The sequence below is a fragment of the Mercenaria mercenaria genome, chromosome 14 (assembly GCF_021730395.1).
Source record: "Mercenaria mercenaria strain notata chromosome 14, MADL_Memer_1, whole genome shotgun sequence".
In the NCBI taxonomy this organism is placed as follows: domain Eukaryota; kingdom Metazoa; phylum Mollusca; class Bivalvia; order Venerida; family Veneridae; genus Mercenaria; species Mercenaria mercenaria.
Window position 1 is genome coordinate 21728514 of NC_069374.1, and position 27456 is coordinate 21755969.

Here is a 27456-nt window from a genome sequence, read left to right on the forward strand (position 1 = left end):
GCATATTCAATGTTCTTACAATATTTTTCATCAAATTCTGTTGAAAATCGTTGTTTCCCTAATACGTTTAAAATAAAAACATTCGTCTACAATTTCTGATAAGGGTTTCCCGGTTTATAAAAAAAAACGGAATTCCCGTCAGCAAACATCACGTGATTTTCAAAAGAGCGCACACGTATAGGTATCGCACACTATTGTGACGTTTTGAAGAAGAAGAAAAACAATGATATAAAATGAAGTCATACACTTAATACGTTAACGATGCAGTCAGTGATTTCTCATTGGCCTAGTGTGGTTACGGTATTCGTATTATACTTTTTCGTCGTGAGTTCGATTCCCAGATCCGTTAAATTTTGTCTTTAATTTTTTTCTTCACTACAATTCAATGAAGACAAAACGAGTTAGTAAATCTAGTTCTAACATGTTCACTAAAATTATATGTCACAACTGACACGTAATTATGTCTAAATACACTCCACTTTTAATACGATCTAATGTTTTTTAAGCTTTCCTGTGACATTTTTAAACCTGTACGGGTTAGTTTTATAACAATCTTACACTTCACTTTAATACAAGCATTGCCCGGCCATAATTTTAGGATTGATTGATTTATAGATACTTCCAATTTTATACGAAAATAAGAAACAAAACAATGAATTAGAAACCAGAGAAAAACAAACTTACACAAAGTATGTAATGCAAACTGAAAACAAAAATTGGGGATCCAACTCCCGACGAAAATGTATAATAGAAATACCGTAACCGCTCGGCCAACGAGGAATTACTGACTAAATCGTAAACTTAGTGTTCTGACTTGATTTTGTGGCCAGCGATGTTTGTGTACTTTTAATAATGGAACGGTCCGTTGTTTAGGTAGTGTTATTCGGTTACCTAAATAAGGCAAAGTAAATCATGCTGACTTCCCTAATAGGTAGACGAGTATATAAATTGACCCATCAAACTACATGCGCACTTTTGATTTGCTGCCGACGTGATGATAGCGTCTAAATATGCTGTCGCGTCTCGTTCTATATTTATCAATGTTTACAAAATAAAGCGTTGTAACGGTTTATAAAAGTACATGTAAAAAATGCAAAAATTCGAATGTTCCCGTAATTCTGGAAACAATAAACTAGTCAACCATTATGTTTCATGTAAACATATGAAACAGTGGCGGTATTTTGCCTTTCGGTGATAAATTATTTTAAAAATTACAATTCACAATGTGTGGGTTAGTCGCTTTAATAGAATACAATGAAGAAACATTGATTGACCTCCAAAATTATATACAACAATTTAAACGTGTTGAACAGTAATTGACTAATGACATCTATCACTGATGGTCCAAATCACATCCTTCGTTGTTATTTTTCCTGTTCTATATCCTTGTGTAAACTGATATCAGCCTATCTAAATGTGTAAGCTTATAATTTTTTGCTTGTTTTTGTTGCGTTTAACGTAGCACCAACACATTTATAGGTCATATGGCGACTTTCCAGCTTTGCTGGAGGAGGAAGACCCCAGATGCCCCTCCGTACACCTGGGTAGATCCCACCAACATTCCGTAAGCCAGCTGGATGGCTTCCTCAGATGAAGAATTCAACGCCCCGAGTGAGACTTGAACCCACATAGGTGAATAAGCTCATCATATCTGGTTTTACAACAAAAAGAAATACAGCTGGTTTTAAAGAACTTCAAAGATATAATATAGAAAACAACTAGACAAAAGGTGCAGACAGCACACTAGTACGTCTTTTTTACCTGTCAGTATTTCTGAATGTTCTTATACTATCGGCAGAAATCCCTCTTTGCAAAATTTTAATGTAATATTTGATCATAATGATATATCTATCCCAAAAGACCAGAACAGCCGCCAATAAAAGTGTTGAAACCAGTTGTTTACAACCTGAAAAGTAGAAATAATGTCATGAATTAAAAGAATAATAGAAAATGTTGTTACTTTATTTTCACAAATATCTAAGGCGCGTTTTAAGCAGACAAAAGTGCAAATTAATTTCCTTTAACACATTAAGTTATTGTAAGGTTTTAAATAGTCATTACCCACGACTTGCATAATATGTCAACAGCTTTAAGCATTAACATGCACCCTTGCTCTTTACCTTTTCAACATTTCAGAGCGCATTTTTAAGGGTAGATATTTTCATTACAATATGTTGAATAAAGAATACTGGTCGAACACACTCGACATCACTTTATGTCTCTTTAAGTCGTAAGTGTATTTACCCTTGTCAAGAACAAGACGGATATTACATGCGTTGAATTTGGCTCGATATTTCACGACGAAGCAAAGGGGTCGCGGAAAAATAGGTCGTGCTTCTCATAGAATAGTTTACAAATACATTCAGAACTTATTTAAACATTACCTTGTTCTAAGCCGTGTTCAACGTTAAATATATATTACATTCTCCACGATTTCGTTCCGATAACTAGGTACGTGATCACTTTTAGGTTTAATTTGAAAGTTTGTGTGATATAACTATATTTACTTCTATGGATATTAAGAGGACTTGTTTTGGTTTTTTTGACGGACCCTAAAATGCAAAAATTACTCAAAAGAGGAAAAAATGATACCACTTATAATATAACGAGGCCTGTTACATTCTATTTTAACAGTCTCAGAATAAGTCTGATAAGCAATTTAAATAGCGTTGCACTCCTTCATAAATACTATGCATGTGCATTACAACATGTTTTGTTTGCTTGTACATATGTAAAACGCGTTGTCAGTACGTTGGCCTAAATGTTCAACGGGTCTTGATTAATATCTATCCAAAACTTTTAATAGGAACCGTCATTATTTAGATTTTGAATCAATACTAGAAGTTATTTGCGTACGTTGTGCAAATAAATCAGTTTATATTTTGATTATCGTACCTCACGCCTTGAAAATATTGATCCGAGTACAATATGTAGTACATTCGAATTATTGTTGCTTTAAGCATGGTCAATCGCATTCTCATGTTTAAAAAGTTTGCGGGTTTTTAGACTCAGAAGGCAATTTATTAGATTTATGAAAATGAACATTATGCAATTTGTCTTAGCAACGCAATAAAAAGAGAGATGAATGTAATTTTCAATGTTTAATTTTATTCCAAACGTTTGCAAAAAAAATTATTCCTATTTCCGCCCAGTGAAAATTTTCAATGTCTGTAGTACATGTATTATATATTCTTACGAATCAACATTTGATTTTAAAAATCCTGGTTGGACATCAGCGTTAGGAAAATCAAACTTTAGTAAGATGTGGTAGCTAACATAACTCAAATACTCAGGAAATTTAATTTAGATAACTTGATTCAAACAAAGCCATTGCATGTTTAAAATCCAGCCGTCTCCATTTGAATTATAACTGAAACCTATGGGACAGTTTAAACACGTGTGTCAACCTAGTCTGGACAGTCGTCGATTATTTAAGCTATGCTCTTAAAACATAAGATACCTGTTAATTTGTATAAGTGCGTGCAATTGTACAGATGTAAATTCTGGCACAATGTAATGCGGTCAAGCCACACTCTCTCTCGGATGCAAAACTGTCTCGTAAAAGTATTCTTTAGTAGCACATTGTTAATGTTTACTTGTTTTATCTGCGAACATTCATTTGTACGCGAATCTGGGAAAAGAACAAGGGAGAAGATCCAACAGGTAACTTAAAGCCACATTTCAAACACAAAGCCTGCCGACAGACCCAACCCACAGCAAGCGGACATGCAAAAGACTAGCACACATAGACAAACACACGCAAAGACAAAGATAAGGCAAGCATACACGGGGTCCCTCACTTCTCTCCAATCGCAACCGATATGCAAAATAAATAATGCAATATGTATTCATGTATTCTTTATCCAAAATCTATTCAAAATAAGCAGATCATTTAACAACGTATAGTCAAGCACCCATTCCACAAATTAAAACCTGAATCTCATCAAAACAAAATGACATTACAAATTATTCTATTCATGTTATGTCTTTCTATACAAATCCATCATGTATTTGAGTCATTCTATATTTTCGCAACATTAAAACATTCTCAAAGCAGTTTAAATATATGACATTAGAATCTGCTTTGGGTGAAAATATTTGACTAATATAGTACATTGATGCACTTCTTTGTACCTTATTAACGTTATTAACACAATTTTTTGTACGTTTAAGTATGTAAAATTGACATTTTTCACTGTCCCTAGGTAATTTTTTAGATGTTTGAAGTAAAATTTTAAAAAAACTGCAAAGTTCAATACCTAAAGAAAATACCATCAACATTTATTTTTTACTTGGTCTGAATGCCAGTGTACATACAGTTGGAAATTCGGGAGAAGTTCATCACTTAATTTAATTCCAAAGTTTGTACCCAAATTTAATGTCCCTCATGTAACAGAAAGCTGTTTAATCAAAGTAACAGCTGATCCCTCTGTTATATTATCTATGCATCGCCGCCACTCTAATTTTCAAGATAACATTTGAGGTGCCACGGCGGACATTCGTTTTTCTTTATCGAGGAAATACCATTTGAAAGTTGGTAAGTAGATGCGTAATTTTTTTCTGTCTCAATTGTAACAGTAATAATTCATTACAATGAAACACATGCGAGGCTTCATTACTGTAAGATAAGTGTTTCAAATGCGACAATTCCAAAAATAACACGTCGGGCATCCCTAAGGGATCCATTACTATTTTTAAGAAGAAAATACGCAAAATAATTCACTCCTGTAACAGTCACTCATATAACGGCCATTTTATAACAGTAAAGACGCAAACTGTTACAGGAATGCAAGTATTTGCCAAACAGCGAATGAAATAAAAACTATATGAAGAGTAGATCTAGTTAACTTCAAACATTGTTTCAATTACTTCATAATCCAAATAAAAAACATACATCAGCAAGCATAGAGCTAATATCTTTAATTCTCTCGCCGTATATTTAGTTTTGTTGTAACAGGAGAGACATGTCGTGTGACAGCAAAGACATCTGTTTATATTTTAACTGATATGCAGCTTAATAACACATATATAAGTTGTATTTGAATATGTGTTGCCTCCTTACAAGATAACTGTTAGGTTTCATTTTAACAATAGGGAGTCTGCTATTTAAATTGTATTTACAAGAGAGCTGTAACAGGAGAGACGTCCAGGGCAGTAGCAGGAAAGACGACCAGTCTATAAAAATAAATAATATAACACTGAGTATATCTGAACCAAACTGAATTTACAATATAATAACCAGTGAATATTTGTACTATTTCAAAATTTGAATCAGAAAAGTTATACTTACATGCATGGAAACTATTGGGGTTTTATGTAACTGTTACAGGAGAGACAACAATATGTTATGTGCATGACAATTTGCATGTATAGTTTGAGTGCATACCTGAATAGATACTCGCATTTTTTGTATTTTGTTTAAATCCGCAACATTGACAACAGTACTGAAGAAACTAGAACTGTCACAGGAGTGACGAATACCCCCACAATACGGTCTTGTCACAGAAGAATGGCAACCATAAGAAAGACATGGCCACAAGAAGGTGCAATTTAAATCGAACTTGATCTGTATTTTATGATGTTACACATGTGTACCAAAATTTATCTAAATCTGTCAAGCCTTTTGTGAGTTATTGTCCGGCAACCATGAGTTTGACAAATTTTAAGTTCGAAAGGGGTCATAACTACATATAAAATTTGTGGTTTGTAGCCAAAGTCGAACTTTACCTGTATTTTATGATGTTACACTTGTGTACCAAAACATTTAAATCTGTCAAGAACTGTCACTTGAGCGTTTAATGACTCCAATAGTGGATGAATATTGCAGAATAGCTTGAGTCTGTGTTAAAAAATATCAAATAATAAGAGAGGTACAGATAAAGTGTATCAAAATACTATATAAGTATCATTCTAAGCAAAAAGGGGGCATAATTCAGGAAATATTGGTGCAAGAGTTATGCAAGTTTGAAACAAATGCATTTCGTACTAAATGAGATAATAGTGAAAATGCATCACAATTAACCTTAAATTCTAAGTAAAAGGGGGCATAATTCATAAAAAAATGATGTCAGAGTTATGCACCTTGTGTCACATGATGTGGGTGATAAGGTGGAACATCTGTTTTAAGTTTGAATCAAATCCATTTAGTAATAATTGAGATATAGTGAAAATGCATCAAAATAAACCTTAAATTCTAAGTAAAAGGGGGCATAATTCATGAAAAAATGGTGTAAGAGTTATGCACTTTGTGTCACATGATATGGGTGATAAAGTGGGACATCTATTTTAAGTTTGAATCAAATCCATTTTGTAATAACTGAGATATAGTGAAAATGCATCAAATTATCCTTAAATTCTAAGTAAAAGGGGGCATAATTCATAAAAAATTGATGTCAGAGTTATGCACCTTGTGTCACATGATGTGGGTGATGAGGTGGAACATCTATTTTAAGTTGAATCAAATCCATTTAGTAATAACTAAGATATAGATTTTGGGAAGGGACGCGACGTGACAAAACTGACTCCTATATAGCCTTCCCCCGCGCGCCCACAAACATGTTTGGTAGGGGGTATAATGAGCATGAATATCCCATTAAACTGGGACGTATAATACAAGGGATAGACAGGCATATAGATGAATGATTGAAACAAGTGTTCTTTAAAGGTTACTTGCAGTCTAGAAATGATCTAGTTTGCTACATTAACGTCAAAAAGCTTACTCATTTATATAATTTTACAGAAGACGACACGGTAATGTCAATTGCTGACCTACAGAAAATGTTCTGGCTCCAAATGGATTCAGGTTCAGGTCATAAACGAGTGTAATTGATTGTAAACCCATAAAGTTAAATGATGAACCAGTTAAGACTAATGATAAGGTAGTGCATGAAGATCAAGAACCTAGAAAGACATCATGTACACAAGTGGTGAAGACACATGAACAAGATTTTCCCAGTGAGTCGACAGATGATTGAGTAGTAACACACGGGTTAGTAGAGCTTGAAGATCAAAAACCCATATTACAGGTCAAACAGTAGTTGCAGAAGTGCAAGAAGATACAGTACCCGTGGTTACGGACAAAACAAAAGCGATGCATAAACAAGCAGTGAGAATTACGATCAAAATTAGACAATCTTGACAGAAAAATCAGTTAAAGAACACAAAGTAGTTCCTGAAGTAGGTGACAGATAAACAGGTTAAAATGCCTGTAGATCACTAACAAACATCGTTGACACTTAAACTTGAAATGCACGAAGAACCCGAACACAGGACTTAAAAGATGTACAACAAGTAGAGAGATGACAAATATATATTGTACATGTAAAAATGACTGAAAATCAGATACCAGAGTTGACACAACACATGGATGGGTTAGCAGAGAGTGGTGTCAGATACACCAGAAATTCCAGGAAGTATAAAACCAAAACCGTTAACAGATGATCCAGAAATAATAAATGAAACAGTTGCTTTTGATGTTTTGATAGAGCCCAAAGAGATGAAATGTAGTTGTAACACATGGAATCGTAATGCCTGAAGAACTATAGCCTGCAGAATAACATGGAAAAAAAACACAACATAACACGGTTTGATGGAAGAAGGCAAAACGTTGAAATAGCACACGCATTGAGAGAAAAAACAAGACGCTGAATTTGAACATATCCAAAGTACATAAATCACCGTTTTCCAAGACTTAAGGTTGTGTGATGGATAAAATATGTTATGGTAAGGTATGATAAACGACCTTACTCACGTGTATTTGAAGAAGCTTGTGAAACATCATATGAACAAAGCTTTTAAAAGAAACAGCAACATTTTCATTTAGCTTCAGAGTATGATGGACTTTAATTTATAAAGAAAACATACTTGCCAATGGAATTATTCCTGAAATCGAAGTTTTAACTAGGAGTAGCACACATTTATTATAAAACAAATGAAAACATCTTTAATAAACTTTCATACAATATCATGAAAAGGTAAAAGTAAATATATAAGCAGTTTATGGTGATTGTTAGGATAGGGTATTGAGCTGGTTATTCAATTTTCTTTTTTGTTCGTTAAAAAGAAGATGAATCATACTTAAACATTTAATGCTGTCTCACTGGATACATGATGTTGATTCAGCGTTGATGCAAAGTTGATACTTGATTACCTGTCATCAACATTGAATCATTCATGTGTTTCGACCACCATACGTACTTGCCCGGCAGTCTAAAGATAACGCTTCGAATGCCAATTCAAAGGTCAATCGTTCGTATCATGGTCGGAGTACTTGAACTCTCTGAGATGTTCTTGAGTGTCTCCCACCTAACTAAGAGTCCAGTAAACTGGTTCTTCCCAGGAGAAACGGATTTGCGTGTATCAGTGCTATTAACCGGACATATTAAAGAACTAAACGGGCTAGGCTATGTTAGCCAAGTTTCTCTCTGTCTCTCTCTTTATCTCGCTCTGTGTCTGTACTAGTAGATGATACGAATTTGTCGTGGTGGGTGGCTATCTTTGTATGTAAAGTGTATGAAAACGTGTTTATCTTGAAAAGGGCACTATGTAAATCTGGTATAATATAATGATAATAATATATCACTAGTGTTACAATAAATAACACGTCATATTGTTATCATTTTATTTACCTGTACAATCATTATAATTAATTAACTAGTTTAACAAGAAAAGTATCTTTATTTTTACAGTTAATGTCGTTTCAACCTGATATATTTTTTTTGAATTTCTGTTACAATAGAATGGCGTCAATGTACTTTTCCATATTTTTCACTCATGTTACATAACAATATATGGAAGAATTATATTAAATGTTTTAAATACATGGTCATAAACTTTGTTTGTTATGTTTTACAGAATGATTATATCTTTCAAAACTAATCAAAATATTGTTTGACTTTCTAAAAAAGAACGTTTCGTCTAGCTTTTCTAGTCAAATATCTCCCCTGTAACAGACAGTATCCTTGACGAAACACATAATTATTGCAGTTATGAAAACACGCGAGATTGTAAATCTTTTTTAAAAAACATTTTCGCTCTTTTTAGTACGGGGCATGTTTCGCATTTGTTGAGCAATTGTTCTAATTTTATGTTCAATAAATATAGAACCTGTTCTTAGTTTTCTGTTTAAATGTCACTGCGTAACAAAAAGGTGTCCTTCTTGATACACTTTTGTCCCTCCTGTAACATTGTAGATATCTTCGATTATAATTTCCACTGTTATCTTTTAATCCCTATAACCTTAGTATTTCGGAACATCAGAGTTTTCCTTTCACAACAGCACTGGTTAAAATTTGATACATTGACCGAATTAAAAGTACAATTAATATTTTAACAATGAAATAAATTAGTTTTAAAAAATATCGCCTGAAATACATCGCAGTTTTGTTTTGTCATACATATAGGACGTAGATGTTATTTTATCTATAAAATAAAGCTAAAACTTTCGTATTGTTATGGTCTGGATGAGCTTACTGTATCTTATGATAAAGTATCAGTCACTGATATTATTGTTACAGGAGGGAAAACATGTTTGTTCTGTCTTCAGAAAATGTTCTGTTTTGGTAAAACGAAGAGATATTAAGCTTGCATTCAGTTAATTTTACATCGAGATAAGTTTTATTGATTAAATCCACCAGATGAAAACAACAAATGATGATGGTAAATTTTCAAAAGTTACCAACTCTAAAATGTTGCGAAAATATAGAATGACTCATTTACATTAGGATATTATCAAAAAGTGAAATTAGTTTCCTGATAACCAACATTGTAAAGACGTTGGATTATAAATTCTATTATTGTTTTTTTCTTATCAGTGTATATCACGAATCTTATACCTGACATTCATTTTATTAGGCTAAGCCATTTATCAGCTGTTTATTCAAACAGTCGCTGTCAAGTAAATACTCAACACGCGTGCATTTTCGTTTATTCTCTTACGGCTTTAAGCCGTAACAAATCAAACAGCGTAACATTATTTAAGACGAAACATCCCATCTACCTGGTGCAATATTGCAACACGGGTCGCTCGGGTGCTAGTCCAGTGCTCTTACCACTTAGCCAAAGAGACGACTCCCTGATGCAGATGTCAGAGATTGGCGTTAAACGTGCACGCTATACGTAAGCGACTGCAACACTTCCTCTCGTCAACGACGTGATCATTTATGACATGTAAGCTATTTCGGTATAGGAAGTGACAACATTACGACATGTAAGCTATTTCGGTATAGGAAGTGCCAACATTACTTTCAAAACTTTTCACTCAGCGTTTGCAGTCTCAACATGGCATTGATGATGATAAAGATGAGGTAAACTCTCAGGTGAAAAATGTATGTCAAATATAGGTGCATAGATGTACGTGTTTTAACTTTTTCAGTTGAACATATTAAAATCATTTTTATATTCAATAACTTCCATTGCATTGAGAACTTTTTTGATACTGTATCTAAGAAGTAATTAACTTTCCTTTTGATAAGCTGATTTATGTATTATGATGCCTAGTATAACATAGATACAATCTATCTAAACTATAGTTATGGTGAAAGAGTGCTACCCTTAAATGTTTCTAGTATTTACCATGCCAAAGTTTGAAACATTAATGCTGTCCTTATTCTGAATTTCAAGCGGTATTAACTTTTGCCATTGAAGTTACAGCAGGGGATAAGGCCCACCACTAATCAAAATGCTGTTAAAAACCAAATTTCACAGTTAATGATTTATTAATGTGCCTGGAATTTATTCCAAGCAATCTCAGAAAATAAAGTATACCGAGGAACACTTACGGTAACTTTTGGACATATATCATCTCCGATCCAGTCGCCAATGTCCGAGTAAAACTGTCTTTGGAAACTTTTACGACTAAGTAACTGACACAAATTACAAGAAATACACGATCCTATGTCTTTATATTTGGTCTTCCACTGAAAATAACTATTGTATAAAGTTGCGTTTGAACTCACTTTTTTCACATAATTTGCCAAAGAGTTTATGTCTTTGAAGTCATAAATATTTATATACGAATTTGGTATGACGATGTCTTCGCTGATATTCTTCCAGTTAACAATAGGAATCTGTTCCCGCTTCAAAGCATTCCAGTATTTTTCTGTAACGTAATCATTACACAAAGAATTCTCAAAAGCCAGGTAGAATTTATATTGTTTTAAAATAGCATCACAACTTTTGTTTTCAGCTTTCATGGCACGTTCGTAACAAGGTTTGCCATAACATTCTCCGTACATATCTGTTGCTAGATATTTTTTAATTTTATAAACTATCTTGTACCGTTGTGCTTGATCTATACAATTAGATATCAGTAGTTATATATATAGCGTTTTTGGCAATTTAACCCCCACCCTGACCCCTTGTCCCTATTCTAAAAAATCCAATGCTGGACACTTTAAAACCCGCAGGTTTTATCAAAGATACAAGCTAAAAATTTTTTAAATCTTTAGTTAAACCGAATGAAAACCTTTGGTTTAACCAAAAAAAGATTTAGTCTTTGGTCCGGACTGACCCCCCTGACCTATAACCCCTCGGTCAGGACTGACCAATGCCAGCCAATTTAAAAAATAAGAAAAAAACAGGTTTTCAGGTTGCTTTAACTTGACAAAACCTTACCAATTAACAAAAATGAGAACAAAATCTAAAAATATTAAAAATAATTAACTATAAAATGTACCTCCTGTAATATTACTTCCGAATTTCTTATTTATATACTAACTATTATACCGCAGTTAAACAGACGATTTATTGTCGCATTCCTTTTATCAGCTGTTATTTGCAATAATCAATAAAGCGGCACCGGTGCATTAAACCAATATTTGTTTAAAGTTGTTGATATTGATAAACTTGAAAATGACACCGGTGTTGATAAATAGTTTTTGTTGAAACAGTTTATTGAGAATTACGCTGTAATCCGTCTGCACTTAATGACCTTAGTATAGAACGTTTCGCAGACGACATATGTGTCAGTTTTTGTTGAAAAGTTTATTGAGAATTACGCTGTAATTCATAACAAATTTTAAAACCATTAAACGTATAGATTATAGCTTTGTAATTGGTGACACACGGTGTGTTTACAATCAATATTATAAGTTAAAACAGATGATTTATTGCATTCCTTTTAAGATAAACATATATCGAGGAGTTGTTTATAACAACATAGTTGATCTTATTTTCAATTAGTAAGTATATTATTAGGGTACACATAGTAATTAAACCTTTAATCCAAAAGGCTGTTTCTATCATAGGATACAGGTTCATCTGATATGTAGAATTTGATGTAACTGCCCATCAAAAGCATAAATGTTAATTCTGTAAATGCTGAATCGTCATAGGGGTGAATATCAAACATTGTTCCTTGTTTTAGATAAATTTTAATTTTTTCTATACATTAGATATTAACTTATCAGTATCAAAGTCCTCAGCTGCCTCAGCTGTTATATTTACATTATCAAATATACCAAAAAGTAAAACATCATCCTGAGGTCTATTATTTCGCCACCTAAATATAAAATGTGATATTGGGCTTTTAGTCGGTTTATACGGTTCACCCGGGGAGCTTGCACCCTTTAATAAAATCTTAATATCTATTATATAAGTTCCGGTTTTTCTGACTATAAACACACCACTCAAAAGCATATCTAGTACATCTATTTTATATTCTTGGTTTGTGTTTATAAAATCTTTATAATCTACGATAATTCCAGGTCTTATTTCAAATATATTTAAATAGTTCAGATCGGCCATATTTTTATATGTTGAATGTATCCAGGCACCACGACGGTCGAAATACTTTTTCATTTGTATGTAATCAAAAGTATGATTATAATAGTATTCAAAGAGAAACGCTTCATGTCTCACTTCCTCTACCCTTTTTTCTATTTTCCTGTCTTTCTTTTTAAGTTTAAGAATTATTTCAGCTAAATCATCAACTCGTTTTGTTGTAGCAACTTCAGAAGCAGATAAATTGTCAACAGTAGCCTTTGTTCTAGCTAATTGTGTTTCTTGTTTTAAGAAAGCATCTTTTACTTCTATAATTTTTTCCCAATTATTTGAAATTTTTTCATCATTAGTAGCAATTTCTTCGACATTAGCGGTTATTGCTTTAGTATTAGCAGTAATTACTTGGGTATTAGCAGTGATTGATTCTCCTTGTTTAGCTGATATTTCAACTACAGAGTCCAAATCATTTATTATTTTTTTAATTTTATCATCAATTTGATTATTAAATTTATTAATATCTTCTTGTAATAAACTTTTAAGTTTACTTAACTCTTCGTACTTTATATTGTGACTTGCATCAACATTATTAATCAGGTCTACAAGTTGTTTCTTCAAATTTTCTATCTGATTATTAACTGTGTTAATTGCTTTAGTATTAGCAGTAATTGCTTCAGTATTAGCAGTAATTAACTCTCCTTGTTTAACTGATTTTTCAACTACAAAGTCCAGTTCATTTTTATGTTCTTCAACTTTAGCATTAAGCTGCGTCATATCTTCTTGTAATTTTTTTGTAATATTACTTAAGTCTGCATACTTTAAATTATGACGGTTGTCAACAATACTAATCCAATTTCGAATTTGTTTTTAAAGTCATCTATTTTAGAATAATTTCTTCTTTAAATCCTCTAATGCTGTGTCATGATCATCACCTCTTTGTGAAGCTGCCTTTTCCAAGTCAGATTTATATTCTGCAAGTTTATTTGAAATTAATTCTAATAAATCTTTATGCTTTTTTTCAGTTTCAGTATTTAGTTTATTTATTTCTGTTCTAATTTCTAACTGATACATATTTTGTAACTTTTTTTCAGCTTCAATAATCTTGTCTTTTAGTTCTTCATGTTTAATCATACTATCTTTTAATTCTTGAATTTGGGTGAATAAAATGTTTAAATTAACTCGAAATACTTCTTTTATGTTATCATCTGTCAAATCTGATTTCTCTTCAAGTTCTTTAATAGAATCAGTCATAGCTTTCATTTCTTCTTCAATTTTACCTTGTAATTCAACTATTAATAATGAATTCTTTTTAAAATCTTTTGTTAATTCTTCAATATTCTTTACTTCTGCTTTTAGTGTCTGTTTTATACTTTTGACATCTTCAAGATTATAGTCATCTATTACACTTTGAACTTTTTATACACAAACCGTCTTAAAACTACATCGGTGGATTTATCTGGATTTCCTAGGTTGTTTATTTTATTACCTCCCATATCTAATGCTCTGTTCATTGTGTTATCAAGTTCCTTATTTCTGTGAAGATATGATTCCATGTCCTTTCTAAGCTTTTATATTGTTTTTTAGTAACATAATCACTTAAATCAATATCAAATTTAACTTTACTTACACTTTCAGTTTCACTTATTTGTTTTGTATCATTAAAAACTCCCATTATATATTACCAGTAAAGTTTTTTCTTAAAAACTTCCTTGGTTTGTCAATATATAAGAAATCATATTTTGATTTGTTGCATTAGCAAAAGTATCACGATCTACATTTTGTTCATTACAAATCATATCATTTTCTCGTTTACCTGGACTTTCAAATAAAATATAATGTGAACAGTTAATTCGAATATCTTTTGTGTTTTATAGTAAGACTGACTTAAATAAATAACACAACAGTTTTGTGACGTCCTTGAATAAAGTATTTTGTTATTTCATTTTGAACTTTTTTATCTTCACATACAAAATCATCAATATTACTACTTTTTGTTTTTCTGATTCAAGATTCTCACAAGGTTCAATTTGGTTGGGATCAGCTGAATATTCAAGTATTTCATTTGGATCTACTTTAATTTTTTTTGCAATTTGGCTTAAATGGTTAATTAAATCTTGATATTTAGATTGTTCTAGGTTTTTAGCATACAAGTATAATTTATCATAATATATAAGAGGTTTTCGAAGTATATGCATTAATTTATTTGTTTTTCCAGATCCAGAAGATCCACATATTAACATTCTAAAACATGAATCTGGCATAAAAGGATAAAATTGTTTAAAGTTATTGGATTTATCACTTTTTGTATCATAATTTGGAATTTCCATTTATATAATTAAAAACTAAAGTTTTAAAACTTTATAATACATTATTTTACAATATCTTACATTATTTTACAATATTTTACAATATCTTACATTATTATATAAATGCAATCGAAACTTAATGAAATAAGAATAAGAAAAAAATTAGTTGGGCAAAAGATGAGAAATCTTAGAGAAGTAATAATGAGAGAAAAAATAAGAAAAGCTACAAATCGGGATATGTATACTGAAATTTATAAACCAATTACTGAAAAAATAGAAAGTCAAAAAGAACAATTATCAAGTCAGTTAAAAGCATTACCTGGAATTAAGGAGCAATTAGCGTTACTAGGTGATGAAATAAAAGACATACAAACATACCAGGGTGTACCACAGCTATTCCAAGAACCACCACCAATTACAGGGTCTCCTGAAGATCATGTGGGTTTGGATACGGATACGGATGATGGTGATGAGTTTGAAGACACTAAAGAATCTCTTGAAGAATCAGAAGAAGAATTGGGAGCAAGACCAAAAGAATTTATAGTTAATTTTAATAAAGATATTGATTTAGATCTTTTAGATAAAAAAAAATATAACACACCACAAGAAGTGTTTAACTTTTTTCACAGCAAATCTAAAAATCCTGATGAAAGAATGACTAAAGAAGAAGTAGAGGGTATCATAGAACATGTATCGGATGAAATAAAAAAATTGGCTAGCAAATCTGGTGCAATAACTAGAAAGACAAACAAAACAGATCATGATCTGAAGCAACAGGAAGCAATTATAGCCGAGAAGGAAAATTTAAAAAAATATAGAAAAACGATCAATTATATTCTTGAAACAGGCGGATATACAGGAAAAGGAATAAAACATCATAACCCATATAAAGTTTCACCAAATGGACAATATGGTAATTTAATTATTAACTAAAATAAACTTTATGGTCAAAACAAATTAATTGCTAAGGATAGAATAACTGGAAAGGAAGTAATTAACACTAAAGTAGATAATGATTTGATTGATTTGATTAATAAAAGATATAACAATAAGAAAAAGCATTCAATTCATTCAAGAAAAATATTTAAAGAATTAACAGAAAAATCAGGATTACCTATCAATAAAAGATCTATGAAATTTAAAAAAGTAATTAGAGGACAGGGTTATGACGTTTGTCCATGTAATCCAAAAGAATTGGTTAATGACTTGGAGTTAATTTGTGGTTCAATTGATGCTGGAAATAATAATGAAGAACTAAAAAATGAAGGTATTAGAATAATTGATGAACTATTAAAAATGAATTCACTCTTACCAGAACAACATGAAATGTTATATAAAAATTATTTTTCTTGAATATATAAATGGAACAAAAAATAGTATTAAGTTCTGAAACAGTTAAAGATAATAAAAATAAACCGAGTGATTTTACAATTAGATTTAGTCGTTCTTTAATTTTAGATAAAAATAAAACTTATGTTGTTGGTTTGGATAGTATTAACACTATGACCTATTCTTGGCATAATATTAGTGATGAATACGACAATAAAAGAATTCGTTACAATAATGGTAAAGAATGGAAAGATATCATATTTACAAACGGTTCTTACAGTTACACAGATATTAATAATTATATTAGGGAAACATTAATAAGTAATGATTTTTGAATTTAATAAATCAGAAATTGCTCCAATAAGTTGGAATTTGATTTAAGTAGTTTTAAGATTTTGATTTCAATTACAGATAATTTTATGTGGATTTAAGAATGTCAAATTTTCATACATTGCTTGGATTTGAGAAAAAAGCATTGAGAAATACCGAATGGGGAACTACAACACCAAATATAACTAACTCTGTTGATACAATTTACATTCATTGTGATCTTATTGATAATTCACTTGTTGATGGTAATTTCAGTGATATTATCTATGCTTTAAGTACTGCAGATTTAACAAGAGCTTATCCATTTACAAAAGAACCACAAAGAGTTGGATATTCTGAAATTAATAAATATATTATAAATTCAATTAGAATATATATTACAGATGTATTTGGTAGAATAATTAATTTTAATGAGGTTGAAACAAGTTTACACTAATTTTAAAAGAAATTAATTAAAACTAAAGTTTTAAAACTTTAATTATGAAATTATAATTTTAGTTTTATATAATGTACAAAAAAGTTTATGACAAAATAAAGGAATATTATTTATGTTGATGTCAGACCAAAGAAGAAATCATACACGGAACAGTATCTTTGACACTTTAACGAAATTGCTTTCAAGCGGAGTTGCATCTTCAATTGGCACAGCTGGAAAAAAAGCTTTGGAAACAGCAGGAAAAGCAGCACTTGAAAGTGGAACAAAAAAGGTTGGAACAGAAGTTGGAAATTTAGCTGCTGATAAAATTGTTGAAAAACTTAAAAAGAAACCTGCTCCGGCAGTTGGTAATTTAATTGCCAAGGAATTACAAGAAAAGAATAATAGTAAAAATAATAAAAATAATAATAAAAATAATAAAAATAATAATAAAAATAATAATGAGGAGGATATTGATATAAGATTAAATAGATTATTGTCAGGATCTGGAACTTCAGCTCGACAAAAACGTATTAACAGATTAATTTATAAAAACTAAAGTTTTAACTTTAATAAAAAATAAAATAAAAAATAGAATAAAAAATAGAATAAAAAATAAAATAATATATAATATATACATGTTTAGAACAAAACAATATTGTGAAAGATATGAATTAACTCCTATTCAATTAGATACAGCTTTAATATCTGTCCTGGGAAATAATGTTAAGCAACAAAAAAACGGATATCACTTTACAATTAATGATAGAAGCTCATATTTTGATTGGTTTAATGGTTATTTTGAAGTAAGTTTTAAAGTAAATAAGCTTGCTGATGGTGCTGAGTATAATGGAGCCCAAATCGCTCTAATTAATAATGCAGCTTCATTAATTGATCAGTTAGTGGTTAAACAAAATGGAAAAATTGTTTATGATTGTAATAATTTATACAAAGTAATAAATGTAAAGAGTTTGGTTGAACTATCTGAAGATTATGCAAAATCAACTGGAACAAATGAATTTATCTATTTAGATACTACTGCTACTGCTGCTGCTGATGATAATTCAGGTTTTAAATTAAGACAGGAATTAATCCAGGGTAATAAAGAGGTAAATGCTAAAATTCCACTAAATAATTATTCATTTTTTCAGGGTTTAGAAACTAATATTATACCTCCAAGTCAAATTCAAATAACACTACAGCTGACAGATGATGATGAATTAATTTTTAGAGCTAATGCTGCTGATCCAGGTAGGGTAATTGTAACAAAATTAATTCTATGGGTTCCACGTTTGGTTTTCAATGAATTTGGGTTTGATCTAATTGCTACTGAAAGATTTACAAAAGCAAGATGGTCATACCTTAGGGAAATGGTGACACAATCAACTGATACACAACAAACTAATATAACCTTTAGAATAACAGCTGGTGTAACAAAACCACAACATGTATTTGTTTATTTACAACGACCTGATAAAAGTAATTCACAAGAACATAACCCACATTTATTAGATACATTTAAAATTAATGCAGCAAATGAAAATTGCACTTTGAGCTCCTGTCGTCTTGAAGTTGGTAATGGTGTTTTTTATCCAGAAACAGAATACACAAGTATATCAAGAATATATGATGATGTAATTAATTATTATTATAAACAAAATAATAAGACTACTGGAAGTCTCTTAAATAGATTTAATTTTAAAAAATTGTTTGGATTTATTCATTTTAACTTGGAATATAAAAAGGAAGTAATAACAGAAGATCCTAAGCATATTACATTAACAGCTAAATTAAATATTCCACCAGCAGCTAATATTCGTGTTTACGCAATTGTATTGTATGAAGAAACAGTTGAAATAAATACTATTGGAAATGAACTTGTTATTGTTTAAATGAACTTGTCATTGTTTAAATAAAATAAATATAAATTAAATAAAATAAATATAAATTATATATAATGACATCAAATTATATTGAATATAAAGTTAACCTTACAGATGGACAAAAGAAAAATTTAGCCCGAGCCTACAACAACAAAATTCCACATACTTTTAGATTAAAACATGAACAATTACATGGAAACTTCCCTTTACTTTTAACAAAAACACAAATTAATCAAATTAAAAAAGCTGTTGCAAATAAGAAGGGATTAGAAATTACAATTTCAAAAAGCCAAATGTCCAGTCAAGGTCAAAATGGTGGATTTTTAGGAGCTTTAGCTGGTTTGTTAGGAAAAACAATTCTTCCAATGGCAGCAAAAATAGCTCCAAAAATATTAGCCCCTCTAGGCATTGGAGCCCTTTCTGGACTGGCCAGTACTGGTGTTAGTAAAATACTTGGAAATGGTATGATTTCAGTAGCTAATGATAAGAGAAATATGATATCACCATATCTTACACCTAATCAAAGAAAACAATTAGTAGGATCTGGAGTGATTAAATTAACACAAAAACAAAAACAAGACGGTGGGTTTTTAGGTATGTTGGCTGCTAGTCTAGGAATACCTTTGATTACATCTTTGTTAAGTGGTAAGGGACATGGCCAGGGTATACAGATTGATTCACAACGGAGACCTTACAGACGAATTCCTATAGTAAAAAAAAAAATAAAATTTAGTAAAAAAAAATAAAATTTAATAAAAAGAAAATAAAATTTATAAACAAACCAATTTCTAACTTTGAAATTGAACAATGGGTAAAACAATTAAAAATTAAAAACTTTAGGGGTGTATTTAGTAGAAATAATTTACTAAAATTTAAAGAAAAGGACGAGTGTGGAATTATAAATTTGGACGACTCTGTTGGTCCTGGAACACATTGGGTTTGTTACTTGAATACTTTGTACTTTGACCCATTTGGACTTCCTCCACCAAAAGAAGTAATTAAGTATATACCAAATGTAAAATACAACAATGTTCAATATCAAGACAAAACAAGTATGCTTTGTGGATATTATTGTTTATTTTTCATTAAAATGTTACAAGATAAAGTACCGTTGTATGATTTATTGTATAAAATACTAAAAATTAATAATGTAAAACAAAATGAACAAACTATTATAAATTATTTTAACTAATAAGGACATTTATTTAACTAAAAAGGACATTTATTTTAACTGGAATAATTAATATAATGGGAATATTCAATAATAATAAATGAAAAAAATAAATAAATAGAAAGACAATTAATAAAAAAACCTCCATGTTTTTAACAAGTTATACCCAAGATACCGATGGTGGGTTATTTCAATGGAAAACTGTAAATGCTAGTCCTGGTTTAGTTCAAAAGGTAATAATGTAAGAATTAATTTTAAATTGCATCTTAATTATTCTTGTTGATGCAATTAAATTAGATAAAGGAGAAGCTAAATTACAAATAAAAAATAAAGAAAGTGTAATTCTTCAAAGTTATCATGTAAAAAATAACAGAAAAAATGAATCTATTTCTATTAATTATGCAAATGAATTTAAAATAAATGATGTTATTTATATTAATTCTTTAAACGTTATGAATATTCAGTTAACAATTTATGGTTCTATAATTTAAGTTTTAATTTAAGAGTTAATTTAAGTTTTAATTAATTTTAAGAATAAGCTAATGTATCAATACCATTATCAAGAATATATCTTTTATCATCATAACATGATAAAGATGTTTTATTTATAACATAACTGGAAAGATTGTGTTTATTAGAACGAATAACTTTAAAAGTGTGATTACTTTGGGTTGAATTAAACAAAGTATCTTTGTAATTTTTATGAACTATTGTTTTCTTAACAACAAGTTTTTTAATTCCTTTACATTTTTTAACATTAACTTCGTTTTCTAATAAATATGAATACATTTTACTTCTTAATCCGACAAATTCAACAATGGGAATGCCGGCAGCTTCATCTTTAAATTTTCCAATTACTTTTTTATTATTATCAAAATAAAATTTTGAATTACTATCGTAATCACTATTATCAAATAAATCTTTGTCCTTATAAAAATCCTCATATGCATCTTTGGTTTTTATTTCATAACATAATGAATCAGTGTCAGTGAATAGTAATTTACAATTATCCTCGTACTTTTCCTTAATATAATTATAATGAAAATCATACATTAAATATTTTGATAAATCTAGAATGCACATTCCAACATAACAAGGTCTGTTTAATAACAAACTTTCTTTTATTCTATGAATACCAAACAAATTCTTGTTAAACATCGTTGAACTAACAAATGAAGGTTTGGCTATGTATTTTAATAAAATATTTTCATCATGAGTTAATTTAATATTAACCCTCTTGCGTAAATTCTCCATCGTCTTACCAAATACAGAGTTGTTCATTAACTTAAAAAAGTCCTTTTCAAATGAATTTTTTGCTTTAGATCTTTTTTGAGTATTAAAATCAATATACTTTTTTAACCAAGGACTTTCGTCAAAAGTTAATATTTTATGTATTTTTGTTACTTTTAACCCTAATTGTGTATATAGTTCAAGATTTTTAAAATGAACTACATAATTTTGTTTTTTCATTAAAGTTGGAACTAACTTCTTTACATTACTTTTTCCTATTTCAAATTCTGTTTTAATATTTTTACTATAATCAGAAAGCCATTGATCTGGTATTTTAATTTTTTCAGGAGCTAAAGGATAATCATTGTGGGTTTTATGTAATTCTTTTGGATATTCAAGATCACATTCAACTATAAAGTTAGTTTTACCTTTTGCAATTAATTTCTTGAATTGTTTTTCGGATATAAATTTAAAGTTTCCAGAGGGTAAAGGTTGACACATAGCCCAACCGTAAAGGTTATTGGCGTCGAGGTACATAATGTATTTGCTTTCTTCTTTTGAATTATAATCTTTCATATATTTATTGTTTGCTTTGCTGTATCTGTTTGAAATATAACTTATTCCTCCTCTCAGTCCCTTTTCAATAAAAAGATACATATCAATATCAGTTATTAAATCTAACTTAATTCCAGTCATTTTTAACATTGCATCCCAAGCTAAACCAGGACTACTAAAATAATGACAAGGATCTAATTTGTAGTACTCTAAACATATTTTTCTAAAATTTTCAAATACGTCAGCTAAAAGTAATACGTCAGTTTTTAAATATAGATCATGATATTCTCCCATTGTTTTAATTTTAAATTTATTCCAAACATTTTTAGCATGTTCATATTCGTTGTCAGATATGTGTGTTTCATTTAAAATTGAATAAAAATCTTCTTTAGAAGGTAATTCTGTTTCTTTAAATTTTTTAAATGAATCCATGTAATCATATGGATAAACACCTTTTGTCTTTAATAAATTAATATAATCAAATTCTTGAGATAAGTATTTAAATTCTGGAATATTTTTTACTAAGTTATCCAATGATTGAGACATAAATTGAAATGAATCAATAAAGACCAAGTCGGAAATCATAAATGCCATATATCTTTCCATATTGTTAGGAATAACATTAATTTCTTTTTTAAATTTTCCTATTTGTTGCATAATAAAATGACCGTCATAACCTCTTAAATTATGAAAAATAACAGGAATTTTATGTGTTAGTTTAAAATTAATATTACATTCTGAGTGAGCACTTCCTCTGAATTTTCCTGTTATATGACAGTGATCACGTACTTTGATTGAATCTTCTATATATTCTTTTTCACAAATATGACAAAACTTTTGTTTTTTAAATTCAATTTCATCTTTTTTAGACATTCTTAGTTCTTTGTTAAAGTGCTCTTTAAATATTTCTTTACAATATTCCTCTTCCTCAAGCATTTTTTCAATAAACTTGTAAACTGCATTAGGACCTCTATAAATCTGGGTTGGTTTAGTATATTTATCGTCATAACAACAAACAACTTTATAGCCGTAACCACAATCTATATGATTTTGATATGGTTCAGTAAATGAAGATTCAGTTGATGGTAAAGCAGTTAAAACTTTTTTAGTTATTGATTCAAAATCGCATAAATTACAAAAGGTACTGCTAAACCTTTATGATAATTTTTAAATTGTACTTTACTTCCCTCTTTTGGCATTTTTACACCTTGGATACCATTAATAGCTAAACAATTTGGAATATGTTCATTTAATATTCTTTCTTGAGAAAAATGTTGCAGACAGCTTTTACAGAAGTTTTTTTATGTGATATTTTGTTTTTTGAAACATTAATCTATTAAAGTCTTTTATCCAAACATAATGTTGGACTACAGTTCTTGAGGGCTTACAGTCATCATCAGTTATTTTATCATTAGTAATTAGCAACATGTCACAGTGTTCTTCGTATTGATATTTTGATATGTACAATGGATAAATACTATTTTCTTCATAAACCAAATATATTAAATGATATTTCATTTAAAACTTCAATTTTAGGTATTTGATTTAATGTAACAGGAAATTTAATTCCAGTATAATCAAGATCGTTTTTATATGTTTTTTATATTTTGAAATATTTTGAGGATTTTTTTCAACAGGAAATTTGTAAGCTAAATGACACCATCTAAAACATTCGTTATCATCATTCTTTATATTTATTAATCCTTTCATTGGAGTTGTAATGGTTTTTGGTAATTCTAAATAACTTGAAGCAGCCAATGGGCTATACTTATATCTGTTTATATAATGAGCATCAACTGACTCTATTCTCCAGCCCCTTCCTTCAGAAATCCAATTACCAATTCTATTTATTATTTCATCAAAAGCTTGATGTAAAGTTTTTTTTATTTCGTTTGTGTTAATAATTTCTAAAGCTTTTGATTGAAAATAAGCTGATTTATATATTGTATCAGTTTTATCCATTTTTGCAAAAGTTATTTTTAAAACAACGTTTATTTTTATACCTTTTAAAGTTTTAAGTTCAGATTTAAGTATTTCATAAGAGTCGTTTATAGTTAAATATAATTGATTCTTTGGATCTTGTCTATATGTAATTTTAATTTCAAATTTCTTATAATATTGTTTTGTGGATCCTCAATTTCCATCTATATATTATATTTAGAAAAAAATCTTCAAGCAAAAAAGGATTAAAAAATAATTAAAAAATAATAAAATAAATAAAGTTTTAAATTATCTTTAAGAAAAATAAATATTTAAATTTTTATCTTTTTCCATTAACTTTTGATATTCCACATTTTACTCGGTTTGTCCCTTCACAACACATTTTTATTAACCCAGCATTAATACCAAATTCTTTAGATGCTTTGTAAGTGCTTTTATATGTTTTTTCTTCATTAGTATCACAGTCGGTTACAGTTACTTTTTTAGGATTGTTTTTGATAATTATTTGGTCTGGGACAATCACATAATCTTTCATCATTTTCTTTTCAGTTAATAGACAACCACAGTCCCATTCAAATAAGTTCTTTTATGAAGATAAGGATCTATAACATTTTGTAATTTATCAATAACATGATTTTTATATTCATCGCTAACTATTTGATCAAGTTTTGATTTAATAACATTTCTTCTTTTAAGAACTTTCTTATATGAATTTTTGTCTGGATTCATTATTTCTCCTAAAGTGCTAGATAATTTTGACATAATCATTCTATCTACCTTTCTATTAACCCTCTATATATAATATACTTATAGAAAAAAATCTTTAAAAAAACACGTAAAATTTAATACAGCTCTTCTTCTTTTTTACTTTTATATCCGTTAAGTTTAAATTCCTTCATATACGTTTCAAAAGGCATTGAATATTTTTTTCTTTCTGCATTTCTAATAGTATTGTAAAAATATCCTGAATAACTTGTTTCTCTTCTTCTTTATTTACTTTTCCAATCCGTGCTTTTGTTATTAGTTGTTTTATTTTATGATGATGTGCTTTTAAATAAATTTCTTGTCGTCAAGTTTTAGTCTGTCAGTAAATATGGTAATTACTGATGGAACAGCGCCCGCAACTGCTACAAATATAGGAATAGCTGGGAAAAAGTGCTAATGCAGCTGAACAACCAAAGACACCTGCTGTAATATATAATCCGGTACTTACTCCCACAAAATTTATAACTTTTTCTGTAAGCAGCAGCTAGTTTAGTTAAGTGAATAATTAATTGATCTATTGTTTCTATTTCCCTTATTATTAGAAATAAGATTTTTATTACTCATTTATATAATTAAACTTTTTATTTTCTAAATTAAATTTGTTCAAGATCGCTAAACGGAACCCAACTATTAAATTCTTCACTATAACCTTTCCATTTTACTAAAGCTTGTTTTTTCTTATAGTCTCGTCTAATAACTTTTTCTATTATAAAAACTTCTTGTGTAGTAGGTAAAAGTTCTTGTTCATAAAATGAACCTTGAATTATTTCATTATTTAAATCTTTAATAGTGTATGTTCTGGATTTGTATTATTAATTCCATAAATTATAAATATTTCCTCTGTCCAGTTTGGTGTATATCCTTTTTCAAAATGTCTTTTAAGTTTGCTTAAACGAACTCGATCACCAATTTTAAATTTTGTTTTACTTTTTGGTATTTTTAAATCACCATAATAAATTAAGGTAAACAGTACCTTTATTTAAGTTTTTACTAGCTTCGATTGGTGTCATTTTTATACTAGAATGTTTTGTTTTGTTATATTTATCAACCATATCCTGCAAATTATCTAAATAAGTATAAGTATTATTTGCTGTAAAATATTTCCACATTATTCTTTTTAAAACTTCTATTAAATCTTTCTATTACTACAGCCTTTTTCCCTTTATTAAATGTATGGTACATATTAATCTTATTTTTTATTCAAAAATGATTCAAATTTTTTATTATAAAATTCTTTTCCTTCATCTACCCATAAATTTACTGGTAATCGTCCTTCTAATATTATTTTTTCAAATGCTTCAGTAACAGATTCTCCAGTTTTATTCTTTAATGGAATAACCCAAGCATATTTACTAAATATATCAATAACGGTTAACAAGTACTTTACTCCTTTATTATATTTTGAAAAAGCTTGCATGTCAACTAAATCAGCTGACCAAGTATCATCAATATCATTAACAATCACTCTTCGTTTCATAAATTTTCTTTTAATTGGTTTGTGTAATTCTTCTGCTAATTCATCGCTCCATGTGATTCCGGGGGTATACTCTACCCCCTTTTCCCGTTTTTTGATTTTTGTCCCAACCCAAGTGTGTATTTCGTTTTAATTATAGGTTTCACAACTAAATGTTTTGCAATCTTTTCTCCAAATGTTTTTGATTTAGTTTTATTTAAATTGGAAAGCATTTGCTTATCACATGTACCCTTTTTTACACCACTGTCATAGCAAAAATCATGGTCCATACATACTGCATCCAGTTCATTGACAGGGGGTCCATTATCTAGGGGATTTCCTGGCCCACAATAATTATATCCTGGAAGTGTTAAACCTTTCTTAGGTAATAAAGGTAACATTGCTTTGTGAATATCTAAATTACCCCCTGTACTTTTAACAAACTTTGATTTCATTTTTCCACAAGATGAACAAGTAGCCTTTATCATTTTTCTCCCGTTTTTTGTTATAACATAATGAGGATTTATATTATCAGTAAATCTTCTTTCTTTCAAACAATATATTTTATTCTGTAAACTCATCTATATCATATGTATTTAAAACTTTTTAGTTGGTTTTTACTGGGTTTGAAACCTGTGGATTTTAAATTGTTCGGCATTGGTCAGTCCTGACCGAGGGGTTATAGGTCAGGGGGGTCAGTCCGGACCAAAGACTAAATCTTTTTTTGGTTAAACCAAAGGTTTTCATTCGGTTTAACTAAAGATTTAAAAAATTTTTAGCTTGTATCTTTGATAAAACCTGCGGGTTTTAAAGTGTCCAGCATTGGATTTTTTAGAATAGGGACAAGGGGTCAGGGTGGGGGTTAAAATGCCAAAAACGCTATATATATAACTACTGATATCATCCCAGCAATTTCCTTTGTTTTCTCTTTGTGAAAATTTCTGTTTCCGAAAATTGCTAGAGCTGCATTACTTTCGGATAAATTCAGTACATATTTCGAGCCATACGGCAACCAAAGTGTGGCATCCTGTCTGTACCATGCAGTCCAGTTGAACACTCCGTTTAAAACTTCAGTATCCCAGTACATGTTACCAGGTGGCTCCATATTAAAAAGGACCCATACCTGGTCAGGTCGGCGGTAGTTTGGAAAGGCTATTGTTGTTTTTGCTCCGATTTCCCATTTAGGAAAAAGATTAAAATTGTTAAATAAAACCGCATCAGTTGTAACAATTTCACTCTTTTTCACTGTAAAATGACACGTATCCTTGCAGCCTGACTGGCACTTTTCAAAACTTTGTTTTATATTATCCGACAGGAAAGGTGTCCATATAAGAATATTTTTTGAAACATTTGTGTTCTAA

The 27456-nt window shown here is 29.7% G+C and overlaps 1 protein-coding gene across 1 annotated transcript; it reads right to left on the reverse strand.

The window, feature by feature from the left end:
* Window positions 1-1623: 1623 nt before the first annotated feature.
* LOC128548267 (alpha-(1,3)-fucosyltransferase C-like) lies at window positions 1624-11302 on the reverse strand. Its single transcript, XM_053522750.1, has 2 exons — window positions 10779-11302; window positions 1624-1906 (listed from the first exon to the last, which is right to left on the reverse strand). The coding sequence occupies exons 1-2, from the start codon at window positions 11232-11234 to the stop codon at window positions 1835-1837; spliced, it is 528 nt and encodes a 175-aa protein (XP_053378725.1). The 5' UTR covers window positions 11235-11302; the 3' UTR covers window positions 1624-1834.
* Between the last annotated feature and the right edge of the window lie 16154 nt (window positions 11303-27456).